This window comes from Argiope bruennichi, chromosome 8 (genome assembly GCF_947563725.1).
Source record: "Argiope bruennichi chromosome 8, qqArgBrue1.1, whole genome shotgun sequence".
NCBI lineage: Eukaryota > Metazoa > Arthropoda > Arachnida > Araneae > Araneidae > Argiope > Argiope bruennichi.
The window spans coordinates 131,689,963-131,711,114 of NC_079158.1; the positions used below are offsets into that span (position 1 = coordinate 131,689,963).

The 21,152-nt window shown below is 30.1% G+C and overlaps 2 protein-coding genes across 4 annotated transcripts; both read right to left on the bottom strand.

The window, feature by feature from the left end:
• Positions 1 to 252: 252 nt before the first annotated feature.
• On the bottom strand, positions 253 to 21,109 carry LOC129980905 (G patch domain-containing protein 11-like). Of its 3 annotated transcripts, none has more exons than XM_056091381.1 (2): positions 21,089 to 21,109; positions 253 to 1,858 (listed from the first exon to the last, which is right to left on the bottom strand). In XM_056091381.1, the coding sequence occupies exon 2, from the start codon at positions 1,856 to 1,858 to the stop codon at positions 1,049 to 1,051; it is 810 nt and encodes a 269-aa protein (XP_055947356.1). In that variant the 5' UTR covers positions 21,089 to 21,109; the 3' UTR covers positions 253 to 1,048. The 3 variants fall into 3 exon arrangements, with proteins under 3 accessions (XP_055947356.1, XP_055947354.1, XP_055947353.1); XM_056091379.1 differs by lacking the exon at positions 21,089 to 21,109 and adding an exon at positions 20,757 to 20,810; XM_056091378.1 differs by lacking the exon at positions 21,089 to 21,109 and adding an exon at positions 20,222 to 20,469.
• Positions 13,582 to 14,783, bottom strand: LOC129980904 (uncharacterized). Its single transcript, XM_056091377.1, has 2 exons — positions 13,815 to 14,783; positions 13,582 to 13,784 (listed from the first exon to the last, which is right to left on the bottom strand). Exons 1-2 carry the CDS (start codon positions 14,422 to 14,424, stop codon positions 13,582 to 13,584), a joined length of 813 nt encoding a protein of 270 aa, XP_055947352.1. The 5' UTR covers positions 14,425 to 14,783.
• Positions 21,110 to 21,152: the final 43 nt, after the last annotated feature.

Genomic DNA, 21,152 nt, shown 5'->3' on the forward strand with positions numbered 1-21,152 from the left:
TTTTAACTTATATAGGTAGTATTTTATTTTAATAACTGCTTTTAACTGTTTCCGTATATATTTCAAGTCTGCTGTGTTTCATATGTTTTATAGATTTGTAAGCATAACTGCATCTAATTCTGGACCCAGTGGTTACTGTGCTCTAGATTGATGTATTTTGTAATGAAATTTTTACAGCTGCAAGTCCGTGTGAAATTTGTGATAATCATCTTTTGTTATTGTATATTGTAGCCTCATTATTAGCAGAAATAATTTATTTATTAATGTGTGTTCTTACTCTAAAGTATTGTTTTGTTTCATTTTTGAAACAATAAAATATTTGTTAATTGTGATAGCTGTTTATTTCAAAATTGATGCATTTCTCATTATTAAAAAAAAAATCGGTTAGAGAATAATTTTTTTAATGAGCCTGGAAATTATAAAGGAAACATGTTCAATAGTTTCTAAAATGCACTTGGTTGATATAGACATCTTGATTGCTTAATTATATTACCTTAAAATTTATTTTAAAATATATGTTTTATAATTAGATTTTTAAATAAATTCTTGTCCATTTATAAAATTCAGTTTCTAAAATCAGCCAGCTAATTAAACTCTCTCTTCAGTAAATGCTTTATTTATTTATTTAAAAGGCAGATTGATATTCTTTGAAATACAGTATTATATCCATTGATAACTAAGACAGACTGATCAATGGTCTAAAAAAATAAAAAATGATATGTTTTAATTGAAAAATAAATTGTTTAACTTTTTGTGATTACATTCAAAAAGATACAATGCAATGAAATGTAAGATACACAGCATCTAAATGGGGAAAATCTAATATTTTATGAAAATATCTTTACATAAAATATTTAAAGATTATTTTAAAATGTAAATTAAAATTTAAAAAAAAGTGAAATTCATGCAATACCATGTGACAATTTTTTAATAATATATTTTTCAAATAAATAATTTTTGGAGCATATTTTTACTTTTTAACTATAAATAAGAACTAAAATTAAAATTTTTAATACACATGACACAGTTAATATATAATTATAATAAATTAATCAAGAAAATCATCATGACAGCTTTTGTCTGGGCCAGGGCAGTTCAGATTCATATCTTCTTCATTGTCATATTTTATACAACACCAAGAACAGTAAAAGTATTTGGGTCTTATGTAATCAGTTATGAAACCAATTTTTTCTTCCAGGCTCAGTTCTTCTTCTTCCTCCTCTTCTTCACAATCTTGCTCTTCGCCATTATCGTCGTCATTCTCTCTCTCTAGACTTGAGCTGTACCAAAACCACGACCTCATTGGTTCTGTAATGCCATTTTCTACATCTAGTTGCTCACATGTTTTTTGGCATTTCCTAAGATCTTTCATTAAACGTCTATCATCTATTTTACTTTTCATTCTTTCACGAAATTCTTCAGTCATAGCTTTAGTTTCCTGCTCATGGTAAACTTTCAGTTTCTGCCTTCTTTCTTCTCTTTCTTCTATTCTCCTCCGTATTTCGTCTTCTCTTCCTAAACCTTTCCTGTTAGTTTTCACTTCGATCTTAATAGGTTCTATCAATCCTGAACCAGAATCGCTCCTCTTCTCTGGCCCTAATTTCATGCCAGGTTTGTAGCCCATTTTTTGTAATAAGGCAAAACCTTTGTTGTCAGACCCAATAGCTGAATTTAAGCCAACATTTCTAGATTCCTCCTCGAGCAATTTTCGAGATTTGGTTCTAAACACCTCATTGGATTCTGTTCTTTTCTTTTCGATTTCTAGCTTCCTTTTCACACTTTTAGGTAAAAGCCCGGGACGAATATCTTCCTGGATTTCTAAAAATGCACTCGACATATAATCTTCATCTTCTGACATCTACAGGGAGAAAAAAAAACGGAAAGAAATTATTAAGTATTGTGTCATTTCAGAGTTTGATTTTCAAAGAGTATTTCTATAAGAGAGTAAGAGTAACTCTCTCTTAAAGCTAAAAAAGATTTAAATAACGACTATCCAATGAAATGTGGTGAACTTCTATAATCACTTTAAAAAATGATGGATCGTTAGGTTTCCCTCAATCTGACTAAAAGACATACTCGTTGCGTAGGTATTACAATACGATTTAAAAATACCGCCAAATTTCAAATTAACTCCTTGAACTAAGTGCATCATGAACAACTAAAGATGACAAGCTGTATGCACAACTACTTGATACATTTTATGAAAAGTTTTTTTCTAATTTAAAAAAAAAAGCCCTTAAAATTTTATATAAATCCTTCCTCTTAAAAATAAGAAAATTAAGTTGTCTGCCTGAACAGTGTTTATGTAGTTTAAGAGGTTAAAGTTATATAGTAAGAGTAAAGTTATAACAGTAAAACCTGTTTAGTATGATACTCAAGGAACCGCTATGAAACGATTTATTATAACTTTTTTTATTATTATTACCGTAATTCTTTTTATTATAAGATTTTGGGTTAAATAAAATATGTAAAAAGTTCAGCTTATTTTCTACAAGAGACTTCTCTTCGATAACGATTGAAATTTCAGTACGATCAGCAAAATCATTTTGATGAGGATAATGGCTTTTCGCACAGCGCATCAGAAAGTTATTTCTAAAGCCTTTAACAATCGGGCTTTATTTGGAATTTTGTGATCTAAAAACATCATGCACATATTTGTTTAATGGAAATAAATAATATGTACAGAATCTCGGTTCAGGCATGTTCTGCATTCTGGTATAATATTACCTATGCAATTAATTTTAGTTCTAAAATAAAATTAGAGAGAAATATGAGTTTACACGGTCAGGTCATAACATTTTTAAAAAAAAGGCGATAATCCGACTATTTTTGATTCATAATCATCTCTTTGATGATGTTATATTTAGTTTATAAGAGTAATCATTATGATAAATATGCAGCAGCAAAAGTGGTAAAATACTTTTAGATGCTATTCATAATGCTGATATAAAAACTGCAAATAAGTTAAGCTTTTGAATTCACAAAGCAATCAATTTTTTAAAAAGATAAATTGTGGGTCAAAAATTTCCTTTCTTTTTACTTTAAAAAAATTATTGCATTCTGCGAATATGTTATTTCTTATAAAATCTGTTATTGTTCCCTTTTTATAAGCATTTCAATTTCGAGATAATCACTTAAATAAAAGTTATGATTTTCAACTTGTCAATAAACTTAATATTGTTTACTAGCCTTAAAATTTTTGCATAAACTGTAATCGATACGTTTGAACAGAATATAGTTTTGAACAATATTTATAAATATTCACTATGATGAAATTCCTTGTTTTAAATAAAAATTGCTTAATTCCAAAGTAACTTTTTTTGTATCATTAACACAAGCTGAATTCATCAGCAATGCTGTTAAATTATTGGTTTCTATATGCTGTCTGGCTGCTTCACTCAGACTGTAGCTCAGTGGCGTAACAAGGGTGGAGTACATTTTTTAAATACTTATTTTTCAGATTTTTAAAAAATAAAATATCTAAGTGCAGAAAAATAAATCAGACACAATCCTTTTTACAACCTGGGAAACCATTCAAGCTAGGTTTCTCAAAATGAAATATTAAATAGTTTTACGTTACAGAAATTTGATAATCAAAAGCTCCGTATGAGAAAGAAAAAAACTCATTGAGATTCTTCCGATTGGGTAGTCGTTTTTTTTATTAAGTAATTAATTATTATTGTTGTTGTTGTTTATAGGCATAGGAGACGTTCTTGGCTATACTGCACCAAATAAGATACCATATTTCTTTTGTGTAAATTATTATTTTGAGATGACAAAAAAAAAGGTAAAAGGACTCCTGAAAACTAACAGTAGTAGTGATAAAAGCAAACATGGTAAAAATGTAAGATTGATTTAAATCTGAGTATAAAATCCAATAGCTATTAAAAACTGTAAATAATTGATCCGCGGAGCCCTCTGAGTGCGTCGACGAATACTACGTAATTCTGCCCTGGCCATCTTGTAAGCTATTAAATTTGAAGTGGTCGAGTACCTGCGAAATGCATTCCAAATTTTATTTCGCCTCTCAAGCACCATTTGGCGTTCCTGATTCCACCAATGTTTGCTTCCTTCTTCCCGGGATTATTTTCTTTTGGGATGGAAGTATTCGCAGCAATATTCGCAGCAATTGTGTTATTGCTTAAACAGCCTCATCTTTTATCAACCATATCACTAGTGATGGTATGGAGAATAGCAAACTTGGTGCAATATGCAGAGGCAAATATATACCTATCAGGGCGATAGTAATCAAAACAGGTTACCATTTATGATTAAAAGAAAGTGGTTTCCGTTAACCATAAATGATAACAGACAGGCATACTTTTATCAATATTATGTAGATCATTGTATACAGTCAGATTAAAAAAAAAAAAAAAACAGAAGGAGAACACATAGCAAGATCAATTGAATGGAATGTTGTTGTAGGTTGATGAAAGAACGTCTGTTGATCGGAATTCAATAGGCAAAGACCATGTTCTGCTAACAATTGTTCAATTTGGACTCATCTTCAGTTAGAACCAGAGCTTCCTCAAATGGGATTATAGCCATTGAAATCTCCAAACAGAATTAAAGGTTCTTGAAGATCATTCAGAGCAATTTAGAATAATTTGCTATTTTTGTGGCAAATATAAACTACAAGTGATTATTAATGAGTTGGTGTGTATTCGGGTGATTAGCCAGTAGGCTTGTGTTTAATTGCAACGGTGTTGAGGGAATCTCTTTTGCAAAAAGCAATGCCATTCCCGGAGACTATCACAATCAAAGATTTTTTTGAAACTAGAATAATTTTTAATGTGCATATTGTCCGTGAACTTAGATGCGTTTCCTGAAGGGCAATGCATGCTAGTTGATAAATATTGATAATCTTTTTTAGATCATGAATTATGTTTTCGAGACAGCGACAATTCCAAGAGAAAAAGGAACCGTGTAATTGGAAATGCAATACAAAAAAAAAAAAAAGAGAGAGAGAGAGAGAGAGAGGAAAAGAGAAGACTGCAACTGAAGTGATGAAAATTCATTCACCTCACAGAAGGACGAAACTGGATTTCTATCCGTTAAGTTATCTCGTGTCAACTTTGGGTTTTTTGAAAGTCTTTATCTGTAAGAGTTTGATTCGGTGTTAGAAATAATTTACTTACTTATTTCTTTGTTCGGCTAATACTCAAGCATGTTTAGAAGCCTCCACCTTTTTCTTTTTTGCTTTTTGCCATTGTTCGGATTTAGCAGCCTTTCCAGTTTTTGACTTTTTCATGGGAAAAAGTTTAATGGTTCTTTTGGAGAGCGTGTTTTGCTTGTGGAGATCGAATCGTCAGAGGTTTGACTAATGGTGAAACAATAACTTTAGTGATTTTTTGGTTTGTTTGTGTGGATTGAAAGTTTGATGATATTACAGCTTTAGTTTATGAAACAGTATTCTGTTCTGGAAACAGTTTTTTTGCTCCCTCAAAATATAAGATATTTACTTTCGTACGAATTTCTTGAATCTTTTTTTCTGATTTCCAGCGGGGACAGTCTTTAGATTCTACTGGATGAAGTAGCTCGCAGTTTACGCAGTGAGGTTCTATAGAAGTGCATTTGGAGGCTGCATTGTTAGCTGAGGCACATCTGACCACGGCATGATGGTTTGGAGTGACCAAATCTATGGCACTTATAGCCTTTGGAGTAGAAATATAAGGACGGATTTTACATCTAATGTAATCGGCTCTGATATATAATGTTAATTTTATAGTGTTAAATGTTAATATAATATGTTTTGCTACAATTAATTCTGAACCTTTCTTATATTAATACATCTAATGGTAATAATTCCTTGAGATGACAATCTATTTATGTGATTTTATTACTTGTAGTTTTTGTTTTTATTTAATTATTTTATTTGTATTTTTTATTCTTTGTATACTTATTCATATAGTAAAAATTAATACTGAACATAGATGGCGCAATAGGCTCTAAACCATATGTATTTTTGGAATGTGAGGGAAGCGCACTTAATCTTTTTTATTGTAAACACTTTTAACCAGAGAGTTGGTGTGATACTGGTGCAAGCAGGCACCGCTCGCTCTTTTGTTAGCGGCAAAAAGAAATGTTCGTTCGCTCTTTGTTAGCAGCAATTTCTACTTTTAAATGTATATATTATGTGTTTCCTTATATATGTGTGATCATCGTCCATGTGTGTTGTTATATGTGCGTGTGTCCGAAAATAAATAAGAAAAAGACAAGAAAGCATCTTTCCTTGTATTAAACGCACACACTCAGCTACACAATCCTTCTAGGATTTCTTCTTCTGATGTGTGCAAAAGTTGTGGTTCAGACATTACGCTTCGTTTACTTTTAAAGTGCGATACAGAATTACTTGTTACCGAATGAATTAAAAATGTTTTCCTAACAAAAAGTCCGTTTCTTCGTTTGAACTTCAGTTGATGTTTCTGTTAGAAGGTCAACAGATCTGAGCTTTTTTTTACAGATTTCGGATTTCACTAGTTCCTAGTAGCGCTTTTTCAATGAAGAAAGTTAAGAAAGTGGGCATTTAGTAAGGAAATAATAAGGAAACATGCTGTCTGTGATATCTTGTCAATATCGGCCCACTATGAAGCCCAGTAAGGGAGGGCAATTAGCGGCTCTAGGAGTTTTCAGCATCTTAGGGCTAGCCGGGACCCATACGTTAAGGGCCACTTCCAGGACGTTGACCATCCTTAACGCCAAGCCCTAGAAGTTGACCCCTATCGTTTTATCACCTTCAGCAGATTAGTCATGGCTGGGATGATGGCCGATTGATAAACCGGAGACCAAAATATACCACCCATCTAAAGAGTTGTCACGCACGACTGACAAGTGGGGATATTTGCTGTCCATGAAAAGCAGAAGCAAACAGCGCTACAACAGCTTCTCATGAGAGAGGTCTACCCTCGAGAGAAAGTGAAATAAATAAATTAAAAAAAAAAAAAAAACACCAGAAGACGGAGGGAAAGGTAAATTGAAAAGAGGCCAGCCAGACACCTTGGGCTTGTGAAGCCCATCACATCTCAAGAAGGCGTGCCCCTGAGGGGTAAGATTCTTTCGAAGATTTTTGTCTCAACAAGGAGAAGGAATTTTTTGAAAAAGGAAGACAGTATCATTAATTAATTTCACTGGTGTTCTCAATGTTTTAAACGATATACGTGAAATTAAAATGTAATAGCCTTAATATTCATATCGATTGTATATCGTAATAAATAATAAGAAATAAAAGCTATTATATTCAATCAGTTGGTTGCTAATTGCAGCCAATTATTCATATTTATTTTTATACATTTAATGTTTTGTGTATATTTTAAGTACGAAATCAATGGAATAAACATTTATCTGAGGTTTTTCTAATATATCAAAATTTTTGTAAAAATAATTCAACAAATTTCATATTTAAGTTTCTTTAAGTCGGTTAACGTTTCAAATTCTCTGAGAAGATTTACCAACGTTTTCTTAAACCATTCTAAACGACTTTTTTTCTTTTTCTTTTTTTTAGATGAAAGAATCATCTGCACTTAATAATGCCCAATGTCAACCTATAAATCTAATTACTACTACGAGGAGCGCATTACAAAGTAGACTATTTGACTTAAAATTCTGAATTTAGCACATAAGTACACAGAACGGTGCACTCGAAGTAATTGGATCGAAACTTTAATTAATTAAACAATGAACTGAAGTTCAGCGTATTTAGGTAATGACTCCTGAAAATATTATCGCTAAAAAAATGTATATTGAGATTTCAAACATTATTTTTTTAAAATAAAAACTTAGATGGTGTGCAATATTTAGGCGTTTTTAACGAATTTTCAGAAAATATTTAGAAATATAATTCATAGCATTAGTTTTCATTGTTAAAATTTAAGTCAAACTTATTTCATTGTTTCATCAAAAACTTAAATCGGTTGATCTTCGCTTGTTGAAAAATATCATTAAGAGTGCAATAAAATTATCTAATTGGAAATGCAATACGTGGTTTTATATCTGACGAATATTATATTTTCTCTCTCGCCCTCAGCATGATTTTCAGATTTCGGAATTAGATTCGTTTTCAGATTTGCGTTCCCCACCCCTCCTGGGCAAAATATATTACGAGAGGCTCTCTTTTCATTATTGGTTACATTTCACCATATTTTTAATCAGCCGATCACAGATTTATTTTAGTTACATTTTTTTTCTATTTTAACAATTATGAGAAAAATGTTATTATTTATTTATTTTTTTATATATATCAAGGAAAAAATTACTAAATTAATTCAATTTTTAAAAAATCAACCATAATTATTACTAATTTTCTTAATGTAAATAAAAGCATTTAATTATTATGATAGTTAATAAAGAAATTTGGAATGAATATTTTTCAGAATTTATTTTGAAGAATGGAAAATAATAAAGAATTAATGAAAGATTGGTATTCCAATGCATTGTAAATATGTAATTAATTACACATTAATCATTTTAATAAATCTTTGTGCAGGCACTGTAGTTTAATATTAACAAATTAATACCCCCAATTAATGAGCGAACCATCCGGTCATCAAAGACGACTAGTTCATAAAATATAAATTCGTCTCAGCCCCGAATAGTAGAATAACCATTAAAATACCGTAAAAGTTCACGGAGAAAAATTAATCTTTATCTTAGGGTATTTTTTAAGGAGATCGTACGAAATGAACCAACCTCCAAAAGGAGGACTTAGGAGACCTCCAAAAATTAATTGGATGAAATTTAGCACAGAGATAGATTATAGTCTGGAATAAGACATAGGCTACTATTTATTCCGGTTACTTGAGTGGTTAATTTTTTATTAATTAAAAACTAACTTTCCCGCAAAAAATCTTCATTTCCCCACCGCCAAATGAGCAGGGCTTCAGTTTTATTTCCAACACTAACGGGGTTAGAATTAACCTATCTTCGACCGATTATTTCAAACAATTCTGTTTATTTTCTTAGTGTTTGATGCATTTAAAATTAAACACTGTTAATTAATCGATCTATCGGATTCATTCTGAAGTAGTTTTAAATTAAAATAAAACAGAATAAAGGAAATTAAAAATTTCTAATTTCTATTACGTTACCCCAATTGGCGTAAAAAATTCTTGCATTTGCGTTACGCCAACTAGCATTGAAAATTCACGCATACGCAGTGTGTTCTGATTCTTGACAACTGCATTTTCATTTTAATTAAAAGTTTAAAAATTATGTTTATTACACTGTTTGTAGCTATCTCAATCTCGATCGATAAATAAAATACACTTGACTTGATTATAAAGAAATACGCACTTGATTTTCTATTTTGTTTTAATTCAGATACACAATGTAAAGAAATTGTTTTTAGGTTAGTTGTGTGCTTTTGTAATTAAATTGTATTTATGTTCAATATATATTTTTCGTATATGCTTATAGTTATAATGTTAGGTTAGTTTTATTACATACTAGTCGCCTTTGGCGACCAGCCGGTTCGCCAATCTTAATGTTCGTTTAAATTTTAATAATTAAATAGGTTGAACCGGAGTTTAACCCCCTTCTTCGCCAAGTTGCGATAACGACCCAAAGCTGGCAATCTTTATTATGCACTATAATTGAACATCTGCTCCTTTGCTTTTGAACATTTCGCTAAGCCGTTGTTGGCGATTTTAAAAAATTGTGCAAAGCAGGGGGTTAAACTCCGGTCGTACCATTAAATATTTTACGCAATTCCAACTTTAATAGATTCTTCAGCAAAATATTTTAAAACTTCAAATTTTGATAGTCATATAATTCACTCATAATATTATAAAGGCCTTCAGTCATAACGTGATATGTATCTCTCTCATTTTCTGTTACCCCTCGTAGAATTTATGCTTTAAATTAAAGTGTAAAGGATTAATCTGCAATTAATATAATAATATTTTTTTACTGAAACAAAGCATTTTTTTAATAATATGATTACTGATAATAGAGTCACTGAGCGTTTAAACTTTATGGGCACTAAAGAATATCTTTCTTAATATATGTAATATCTCAAGAATTTGTCAACAAAATTTTCTCAGATTCATCATGAACGGATCGATTTATTAACAATGTTTCATTTTAAATGCATCAAACACTAAGAAAATAAAATGAATCGTTAAAATAATCGGTTAAAATAATGAAGGTTTAAAAAAATTACTTAAAAAACGATGTACTTAAAACTATAAGCATATACAAAAAATATATATAACTAACATAAATACAATTTAATTACAAAAGCATGCAACTAACCTAAAAATAATTTAAATCATTGAAAACAGGTTAAAAAAAAACTACTTAAAAAAACAATGTACTTAAAACTATAAGCATATACAAAAAATATATAACTAACATAAATACAATTTACTTACAAAAGCATACAACTAACCTAAAAGTAATTTAAATCGTCCGTTGATAATGGTTGCCATGCCAACAATCAGAACACAGTGCGCATGCGTGAATTTTCAACGCCAGTTACGTAACGCAAATACGTGATTTTTTTTCTACGCCAGTTGGGGTAACGCTATGCGGATTAGAAATTTTTAATTTCCTTTATTCTGTTTTATTTTAATTCAAAAGTACTTCAGAATGAATCTGAAGGATCGATTAATTAACAATGTTTAATTTTAAATGCATCAAACATTAAGAAAATAAACAGAATCGTTTGAAATAATCCGCCGAAAAATACTAACCCTAGCCTCATTACTGTTGGGAGAAAAAAAAAAAAAACGGAAGCCTTACTCATTTGGCGGTGGCGAAAATGGAAGATTTTTTTGGCGGGAAAGTTAGTTTTTAATTAATAATTAAAATTCTAATTAAAATTTCAAAAAAAGGGACCCCAGGTGCACATTCCCGACCTTTAAGGTATACATGTACCAAATTTGATAGCTGTATGTCAAATGACCTGGCCTGTAGAGCGCCAACACACACACACATTGAGCTTTATTATAAGTATAGATGTTCGGTTAGTTTTAATTTTTAAAATTTGTTATTATTTGATAGTTTTTCGAAATGCCCAGAAAACGCAAATCTAATCCTTCGAAGAGGAGTATTAAAGCTCTGGCTATAATAATTGTAATTTTAGAAAGTACTTGCGAACTATCAAACTCCCTCCAGCTGTGGGATGAATACAAAGACGCTTTATCAGAAGATATCGTGCATAGGCAGGATGGCACTCACAATGAATTAACATTAACGGAGCTTTGGTACTGATTGAGGATAAAATGATTTCCATATCTGGAAAATTTCTCCCTGATTTCAGCCTACCCACACCGCACCGAAGAGGGGAACTATCAAGAGAAGTTGTGAAAGAGCTAAACTACGACACTGCGGTCTTAGAAGCGGAGGTCAATGAAATGATACTACGATTACTTCCCAAGCAGCGTCAAGTCTACGAAACGATTCTGCACCGAGTAATAGTGAGAGGAGGAGTTTACTTTTTTGGCGCACCAGGGGGTACGGGTAAAACGTTTATGCTGAATCTCTGCTAGCCGCAATACAGGAATGGTTGTAGCTTCCTCGGGCATTGCTGCAACTTTGCTTAATGGTGGCCGGACTACACCTTCCGTTTTCAAACTGCCGCTTCATCTTGCAAGCGAAGATATTCCAACATGCAACATCACCAGAAACGGCACCCGAGGAGTCCTTTTGCCGCAGTGGAAGTTAATAAATAATATGGGACCAATGCACAATGTCGCACAAGCATGCATTAGAGGCGTTAAACCACAGCCTAAAGGATATCCGCGGCAACCAGGCGGTGATAGGCGGCGTTGTCGTTTTGCTCACAGACGATTTTAGACAGACAGTGCAAATTGAGAGGGCCACACCGGCGGATGAAATAAACGCATGTCTCAAGTGTCGCCTCTGTGGTCTAGGACTAAAAAGCTTCATCTTATGTGCAACATGCGCGTCCAACTGTACAACGACCATGAATCAGGTGTCTTTGCAAATAAGATTCTGCATATTGGAGAGGGTCGTTTGGAAACGGATGCAGATGGGATAATTCTATTTTCAGAAGAATTTTCCTATCCAGTGTCTACAGAAGAAGAACTTATCATGAAAGTTTTTTCCAATTTGGAGGTTAATATAAATAATGAAGAGTGGTTGTGTGAGAGGGCAGTGCTGCCGCCAAAAAACGAGCGAGTCAATAAAATAAACAAAAAAATTTTTAGACATGATCGTCGGAAATTCAGAACTATACACATCCATAGAAATTGTGCTGGCTGATGACGATAGTACTGCCTACCCGTTGAATTTCTCAACTCCCCAGAGTTAACAGGTTACCTTCGCATAAGCTGGTGCATTATTACAGGAGCTGCTAAAAGAGATAACGTTTTAATTTCCCACATATCTGTTATTCCATACATCTTGCCATTTTGTTTTAAGAGGTTGCGCAATGATGATCAATGACGATGACGATCAACAAATCCCAGGACCAAACCAGGACTTAATGTAGTACAAATTATGGTATTAGAATAAAAATAAATGTTGAAATTTTTCCATAGATCTTTCTCAATCAGTTACAAGTTTCTTAACTATATCATATGAGACTCTGCTTCCAACAGCACCATAATGATACGGTTTGATAACATTTTACATTTTGATCAGACCGTCACTTCTCATACATACATCTGTCAAGTGTATTATCAGTCAGGTACATAGACCGTCAGTTCTCACATCAAAATTTCCACGCGAACGAGGTCGCGGGTAATAGCTAGTGTGTGTGTGTGTGTGTGTATATGATATTTTAACTCTAATTTCAATTTAATTGATTTCCAACGTTTTATCTTAATTTAGGCTATAGTAACTTCATTCTAAAATATTCTCTTCTTTCGTGATCCAATTCCACTTTCTCTACTTAATTAATACAAGAGAAGCTTTATAAAATTGCTGAATCGGTTAAACGACACATTCTCACGCTCCGCTTGAAGGGATAGGAAAATATCGAGTAAGCACATTCTTTTTAAATCCTCGTGTTTCCCTTACTTGTGATTGACATGCGTCAGAAATCCCCATCAGAATCTTATTAATATATTAGCACTGTAAAAAAATATTTTCCCTATCAAAATCTCAGGTTATATAAGACGAGGGATAATTTATTTCGTTCTTTTTGGGCTTCTGCTTTTGTGCTGTGCTGGACGTGCCTTGTCCGCGTCTTTCCCAGAATGGATATTAAAATTAATTTTAAAATGTAAAAAGTCTTTTCTATGTCTTCAAACCTGCCTTTTACTTCAAACAAAATTATGTTCTCTCTCTCTCTCTCTCTTGAATTGATACAATTGAATATATTGTATATATTAATATAAAAGATACAATTGTATTTAGAGAGCGCTAATGCTGCCAGGGGTGTTTGTGGGACCCCAAAAAATCCCCTGAAACTTTTACGGACTTACTACCGGCATTTTGGAGTTTCGAGAAGGGGGGGGGAATGAAAAATTACAATTATGAAGTATTGAATGACCTAATTATAAAAGTTCAATGAATTACTTTTTTTGCAAAATTAATAACCATAAATTTTCAAACATATAAACTACTACATTTTATGCAAATCTTTTAAATTACCTGAATTAATTCTTTTAAAAAAAATTATCTAATTTCTGCTGCTTTTTTTTTATTTTCTGATGTTTGTGGGCTTGTCTTTCTTTTGTGGTGAACTTCATAATTGCAGGAAGGTTGACTTTTATTTTCCTCATTTACAGTTGAAGAAATTTCCTCGAGAACTGCACATGCAGAGGTAGAAGCAGTTTGCTTTTCTGCTAATGTAGAAGGTTTTTCAGAGACTTTTATAGGTGACTCATCTGAAATACAGACTTTTATAGGTGACTCATCTGAAATACATGTTTTTAAGTCCTCTTGATATGTTTTCCAACTTCTGTTCATATTCAGTAAGAGATCTTTGTGAATTGGATCAGTCATTGGTTTTTTTGAGCCATATTTTTCACATGAGGTTTCTTTAGAAGCCATTAAATCATATTTAATAGTCTGCACTGCATCTAGGGAATCAATCTTAAGAGAGGTTCTATAGTCAGTGACAAGTGTATCCATTAAGTTGAATGCACTTTCCACTAATGGGCCATGGAAGCAGCTAAGGCAGGCTTTGACCAATTTAGCCAATGTAGGATACTTATAATCATTTGTGAAATCATCTTTTAAATTAAAAACTTTAGACCAATATTTATCAATTGTACACTTGACTTGATTTCCACTTTCATCAGATGCGTAGAGCATTTCTTTGGTGATATCAATATCACTCTGGTATAACCTTATTTCAGCTTCTACTTTTGACTTTTCATTATCACTAAAAATATGGGACATAAAAGATGATAATTTTTCAAAAGCTAATATTGTACTGGTTTTACCTCTTAGCTCTGGATCTAATGCTGTAAAACTAATTAGATATGAATTTTTAAGGGGTAATTTCTGTTTCATATGCTGAAATTTCTAAATGAAATTCTCTTGCATACATAAATAAAAAAATATTTCAATAAGCGAAACGAAAAATTTACACGTGCATCAATAAATGAAACGAAAATTTTACACAGCGAAGAAAAAAAAGTTCCGAAGCGATCAATGACAAATAGCTAATACGGCGAAAAATCCCCCTTCTCTACTTATTGGCGCCACGCCAGTAGAGATAAGACCTTTGAACCCAGAGTCACGTTATCGCACATCTGGTCGAACGAAGTCTCCCCCTTTTTTTTCTGCCGCGCCTACTTGCCGAAAAGAATCCAGAAGAGAATGTCCGAGAACCGGGGGAATGAGTCATAACTCGCAATAAGGAAAGAACAAAAAAGAAGTTTCCCCCCCCCCTTTTCACGCATTATCACTGCCTTTCGAGAAAGAAAGGAAAAGTTTTCACCACACACACTGACCTTGCGTTTTCTGCTTTAAAAGCAAACAAAATTACCCAGATCAAAATAAATAATTCATTATTATTCCTACTTCCTTTTGAACGACGATCCCCGGAAATTCCGGGGATCAAAGTTCAAAATCCCCGGAATTCCGGGGTTTCCCCGGAGCACAAACACCTCTGTGCTGCTACTATTAAAACACAGATGAACTTAACCAAAATAGTAAAAATACCAAGTTAATATTAGCAAAAAGAAAGAATAAATGTAGTATCATCAAGAAAGAAATGAAGAATCCGGCCTGAAGACTTTCTCAAGGGTCACCCTCAGGCAGGGATTCAAAACAAGGGATTTTTTCTATGAGGGGGTCTGACTTTTGTCCAACAATTTTGATCCCTCGTGACCTGAAAATCCCCTGAAATTGAGGCCTTAGAGATAAACCATTTTTTTACAGAAATAAATCAATAAATTACAATCTCCAATTTAAGCAAAAATTATAATAACGTAATATAAACTATTAAAAAATATTCACAACCAATTATAGAAAAAAAAAAAAAAAAGGAAAGCACATACCAGTAGCAGGCAAAATCTCCACAAAAATGGCTTTCAACACGTTTCCCACCTCCTTACTGTATAAAAACGCTTCGTCATTCAAAATAATAAATAATTGGACGGTCTCAGCGCCATCTTTTGAATTAGTTCACATGTAACCGAAAGTCTATTTTTAGTTGTGCCAAAAGATTAGTAAGAAGTCAATCCTACTCTTATTAAAACTTCTATATTGCAATAGTTTTTTAATAAAAAGAATTAATTTTCTCAGAATTTAATAGGATTAAAAGAGTTAATAATAACAAAATTTCTTATATTGAAGCAACAAATAATCTCATTAAAAAACTTTACTAGTAATGAATTTCCCAGAAACTATTAAATAGATTTAAGCTATAAGTTCTTCTGTGGGTCATGGCTGTCGTATATGACATTATATCTTCATTTGTAGAACGGATGCTATGAACTGCTAAAGCTAAAAATCCGAAATTCTCTTTTATAATATAGAAAGTGATTTTTTTGACACAGTATAATTTTTTGTATAAAAAATCACTTGCCATTTTTCTCACGACAAAGCGCAAAAAATACCATTTCTTTAATAGAAATAAATCCCTCTTACTTTCATTTTTAAAAAAAAAATACTTTCATGAGTATAATTAGTCACTGTAACCACGGCTTCTATATGCAGATAAGGGGGGGGGGATTCCAATGTTGCCCAATTCTTATATTTAACACCTTTAAGAAATTGTAATATCCTCAATCTAATAATTAAATTACTAATTTAAGGATTTCGGGTAAATGACATTTTTAACCCTAAATCTGGCAAATACATGGCGATTGCTTGACGGTAATAACATATAATTGGCCACTGGAAAAATCAAACTTCAGGATTAATATTGGCTTTTTAAAGAGATTAATAAAGTCAAAAGAAGGGAAATTAAAAGCTCTTTGGACTCAAATAACAATCTTTTAATTTAACTCTTTTCACTCAGAAAAATAAGGCGATGCATAAATATTCACCTAATACAATGATGTTTATTGTCCGAAAAATAAATATATATATAATCGTTTTAAGTTGAAAAATTAGTCTAAATCTTCTTACCAGTCTATAAGTATTTTTAATAATTAAAATTTAAAAAAAATACAACATCAAAATGTTGCACCGTCTTGAATGGCGCCTGAGAGGAGATATCTAAGGGCAAAAAGTATTTGATGTAACAACAAACGCAGACGTCATAATAAAAAGTGTTACTAAAAATGAATTCTACAATTAGAAATTAAGATAATATATAAATAAATAATTTCTAGAAGTAAAATGCAATATGCAAGTTGAAGAATGCCAATGCGCAATTAAACAAACATACAAGAAAATATTTTTGACTGCGTTTATTTCTTTATGTGTTGTAATATTTTTTTTTAATTTGGTGGCTTTATAATCTGCTTCACGTTATTATTCAAATTTTCTATAATGTTTAATCAAATGTTCAAAAAAGGTATTTAAGTTTTGAGCTTGATGATATGGTAGGTAACAATGTTTAAAATTAAAAAAAAAAAAAAAAAACTGAACTCTAGATATTACAAAGACAAAGCAAGGTCAAAGATCTAATTAAAAAAAGAAAAGCTAAAAGGAATGAAATAAAATCTCATTTAGTAAACTCAACTTTGAACTGAAAAATCGGTGAAAATGGGGGTGGGGGCTTATGAATAATATGTCAACTGGTAGGGGCGGTGGTAATAATTCTTGAAAGAGGACAAACAAAATGTCTCTAATTTTGCTTCAAAATAACACACAAAATTAATTTTTTATTTATATCAAGGTAATTAAGTATTTAATATCCAATTTAACTATAATAAATAACTTTCTGCAATAATTAAGCATTTGTATTGTGTCAGGGAAAAATAAATGTACGACAGAATGACAAAGAATAACACAAATTGAAGAATCAGTAACATAATATCAAATTAAATTTACTACACGGATATTAAAAATAAATTTTTACATTATTATTTAAATTTTATAACAAAAATAAGATAATAGTCTAATTTTTAACTTACTATTAAACTTGATAATTGAACATTAACATCATTACATATTAAAATTAAATTTATTATAATTAAATTGATGTTGTTGAACACTATATGAAATGAACTCAATCAAATTTTAAAGAACTTACCTCTCAAAATCAAATTTGGAATTGCATTAAATATCAATTATTGATAAAGCTGTTATTTTTCGAGAAATAAATGAAATCCTTATTCAAAATAAAATAACTATTTTTCAATAAAAATTAAAGTATTAAAACTAATTTTTAAGGATTAAAAAGTATTCTTGGAAGCATATTTTTATTGATAAATTTCTAATTTCCCTAATCCACCTTTCAATATTTCTATCATGTTGCAATGATAGTGCATGCATTCATTATTCAAATAGTATTTCATGCCATATGAATAACAATATCTTCTTTAAAATTAAATAGAAATGAATTTCTGCAAAAAAAAAATCAATGCCAATAATAGTAAAGTGAAAAAAAAAAAAAATGAAATCAAAAATATATAAAATTACAATATAAATTTTACATTAAACTTCTAGTTTTTTCACAATGTAGCAAATTCACAATGTAGTATGTTCCTTTGTAGCAAAAGAAAATAAAAGAAATACTCACATTTTATCATTTTTCATTATTATCATTAACTTAAAAATTATGTGCAACAAAACATGAAAATAATAATTTCGTTAATGTTCTTTTGAATTTCATTAATACACCGAATTTTATAATTTTTAATTAATGTTTCAAACCTTTTGTAATATGTTAGGAGAATTTTGTTAACTTATTCAACACCCAAAAAGTTAGTGTAACACAATGAGGAAGCAAAACCTCAAGTGTAAAGAGAGAGAATATATTTTTCCCTCCTAATTATAAAAAACAGTATTAGGATTTAGAAATATGTAAACTATGAAACATTTCTATCATTGGTAGCTGTGACTAATTGGTAATTAACATAAAACTAAATAAAAAGTTTTGTTAAAAAATGCTACAAAAAGAAACCTATTCAATATGCCTCCCCAAAATAATTACTTAAACCTTGAATATCAACAATGGAAGAAACCAGGAAAAAATATTTTCCACAATAATGAAAATTATTAAAATTTACATGATTGAAGAACATAGTAGCAAAATATATTTAAAGATACTTTTAATAATCTATAAATTTTTTTTAAATAGTATTTTAGCTTTGTTTTTAGATTTTTTGTTTTCCAAATTTTCAAATGGTATTAAAATCAATTTCATACTAGAAGCTATATTTTTAAAGTTATAATGGGAAAATATCAGAATTTTATTTCATTTTTGACTAATTAGAATTCTAATCAAAAATTCCAAAACACACACATACTCATTTATTATTGGAGGTGATGTTAATATTCTTTATATATTTTAAACATAGTTTATTTTCATTTCAGTATCTTTAGTACAGAACAAAATAAAATGCATAGCGAGGTGAATAAAGATAATTATGGAAATAAAATTTAATAGAATTCTATATTTTTATTGATGGATAAATATGTGGTAGCAGACTTCCAAAGATGATTTTGTTATTGTGGTTTTGATTTTGTACTTATCAAATAAGCTTGAAAAGAGTGCACCAAATTGAAAACTGTGATTCAATATTCCTTTATTTGTTTGTTCATTGGATGAGAGAGATTTAATCAAATCATTTAAATGAAGATTAATTTAACTGCCTTTTAATACATTTTATTTAATAGGATTTTTTTTTGTGTGTTTGCTAAATTGGAATTCCATAATAAATTTTTATCTTGCTATCTGACATAATAATTTTGAAATTTTGTACAGTTGTACATCCTTAATGTTAACACACAAACAAAATTTAATTAATAGAATATCAACTAATGTAATAAAATTTTGATTCTATTAAAATGATGTAATTAATTACACCAATTGGGTGAAGCATTCCAGGAAAAGCGATTTCAAGTTTCTATAGCATTTATGATAATGACTTATAAATTACAAACTAAATAGCAAATAATATTTTTTTTTTAATTGTACTTTTCAGCATTTTAATAAATATGTAGTTTTAAAGGCAATTTTTATTCTGTTACCTGCTTCTAAAATGTGCAGAAAAATATCATAGTTAAAAGTTTTAGATTAAAATAATGTATTGTTGCAAAGAGATATCAAAGTTTTAAAAACTTATTATTTTTAAAATTTCTGGTATTTATTAAAAGTAAAGTTTTAGTTAAAATTTTAATTGATACTATAATATGGAAGAAGTAATACAAAATAGCAAAGAAAAGCAATTTGTATGAATAATAATGCTAGTTTAAAAAAAAAAATTAAAGTAAAATTTTTATTAATACATTTTTTTAAATAATTTTTTCCGAGAAAATAAAACAATTCTCAGTGAACTTCCATTTCTGTCTCATTCTCAATCAATAAGCACTGATTTGTGAACCCTTGCTAGAGTGCAATCTTTAAATGACAGTTGATCTTCAAAAAAAAATCAAAAACTAATTCAAATAAGGACTTTTAAAACAAACAAGCAAGTGAATACACGATTTATGTTAACTTCTAAAATTTAAGTAATAAGATAAATATTTCAAAAAACAAAGAAAAAAAATGGCGATTTCTGAACTAATTATGAGATTAATTACAAAGTAAAGCATGAATATTTTCCAAATTTATACATTTTCTCAAATATGAATAAAAATTAACTTCCATCATAAAATTTTGCAATAAATAAAGACGAAAGAAAAATAAGATTGAATAAGAAAAGTAATATTTTAGTTGCAAAAAGTATTCAAAATTAATCTTTACCTTTCGACTCAGGAATATTTAATAGCAGTAGTCTCGATTTATTACATATAACGATAAAGACATTTTTGCTACAGTTCAACGATAAGTTTGATTTTGAATTCTGTTTCCCAAATCAAGACTTTTTAAATATAAACGTTTCAAATATTACAAATCTTTATTGCCTTACTCAACACATACAGAAAATTAAGGTATAAAAAAATCGTAAACAATTCGAAATCACTTCATTTCCTTTTGCCTCGACAGATGGCATAACATTACAGTGGTGAAACATTGTGCGGTCCCGTTTGAATGACCTTAAAAAAATATATTCAGTATTATGCTTTCCGTATATTCAGTATTCAGTATTATGCTTTTATCGCAGCAGCTCTTCAATAATGCTTATATCAATGTTAGATATATATTTAAGCATAATTTAAACCAGGGTTTAATCAACTTTTTAAGACAAGACCATTTTAATTTGAGATAATCTTACAAGGCCTAATATAATAAAATATGAAAAAAAAAAAAAAAAGAATAAAATAAATTTTAAACTTACTATTTATTGAAACTAAAATTTTTTCAGTTATATTCTTTTTAAAAATTTCTTCGCAACTAGTTAAAATTCCAAAAGAAAAGATGCCAGAATTTCACGATATCGAGTAACTCAACAACTAACAGTATTACGGATTAACCGCAAGCATTACTGACATAAAAATGACTATATTACTTTTTTTAATATATATAACATGTCTTTTTAAGTTTATGTATTTTACTCTGAAAAAGCATGCAAAACGAATAAGATTTAAAAAAATGGAATCGAAAAAATTGAAAATAAAAAAAAGTTAACTCAGCGAAAGAATTTTACCAATGAAAGAAATTATCACCTACTTTTAATTGGGTTAAATGTTTACATAACTCTCAACTTTAGAAACACAAACAAGGCAAACACAAG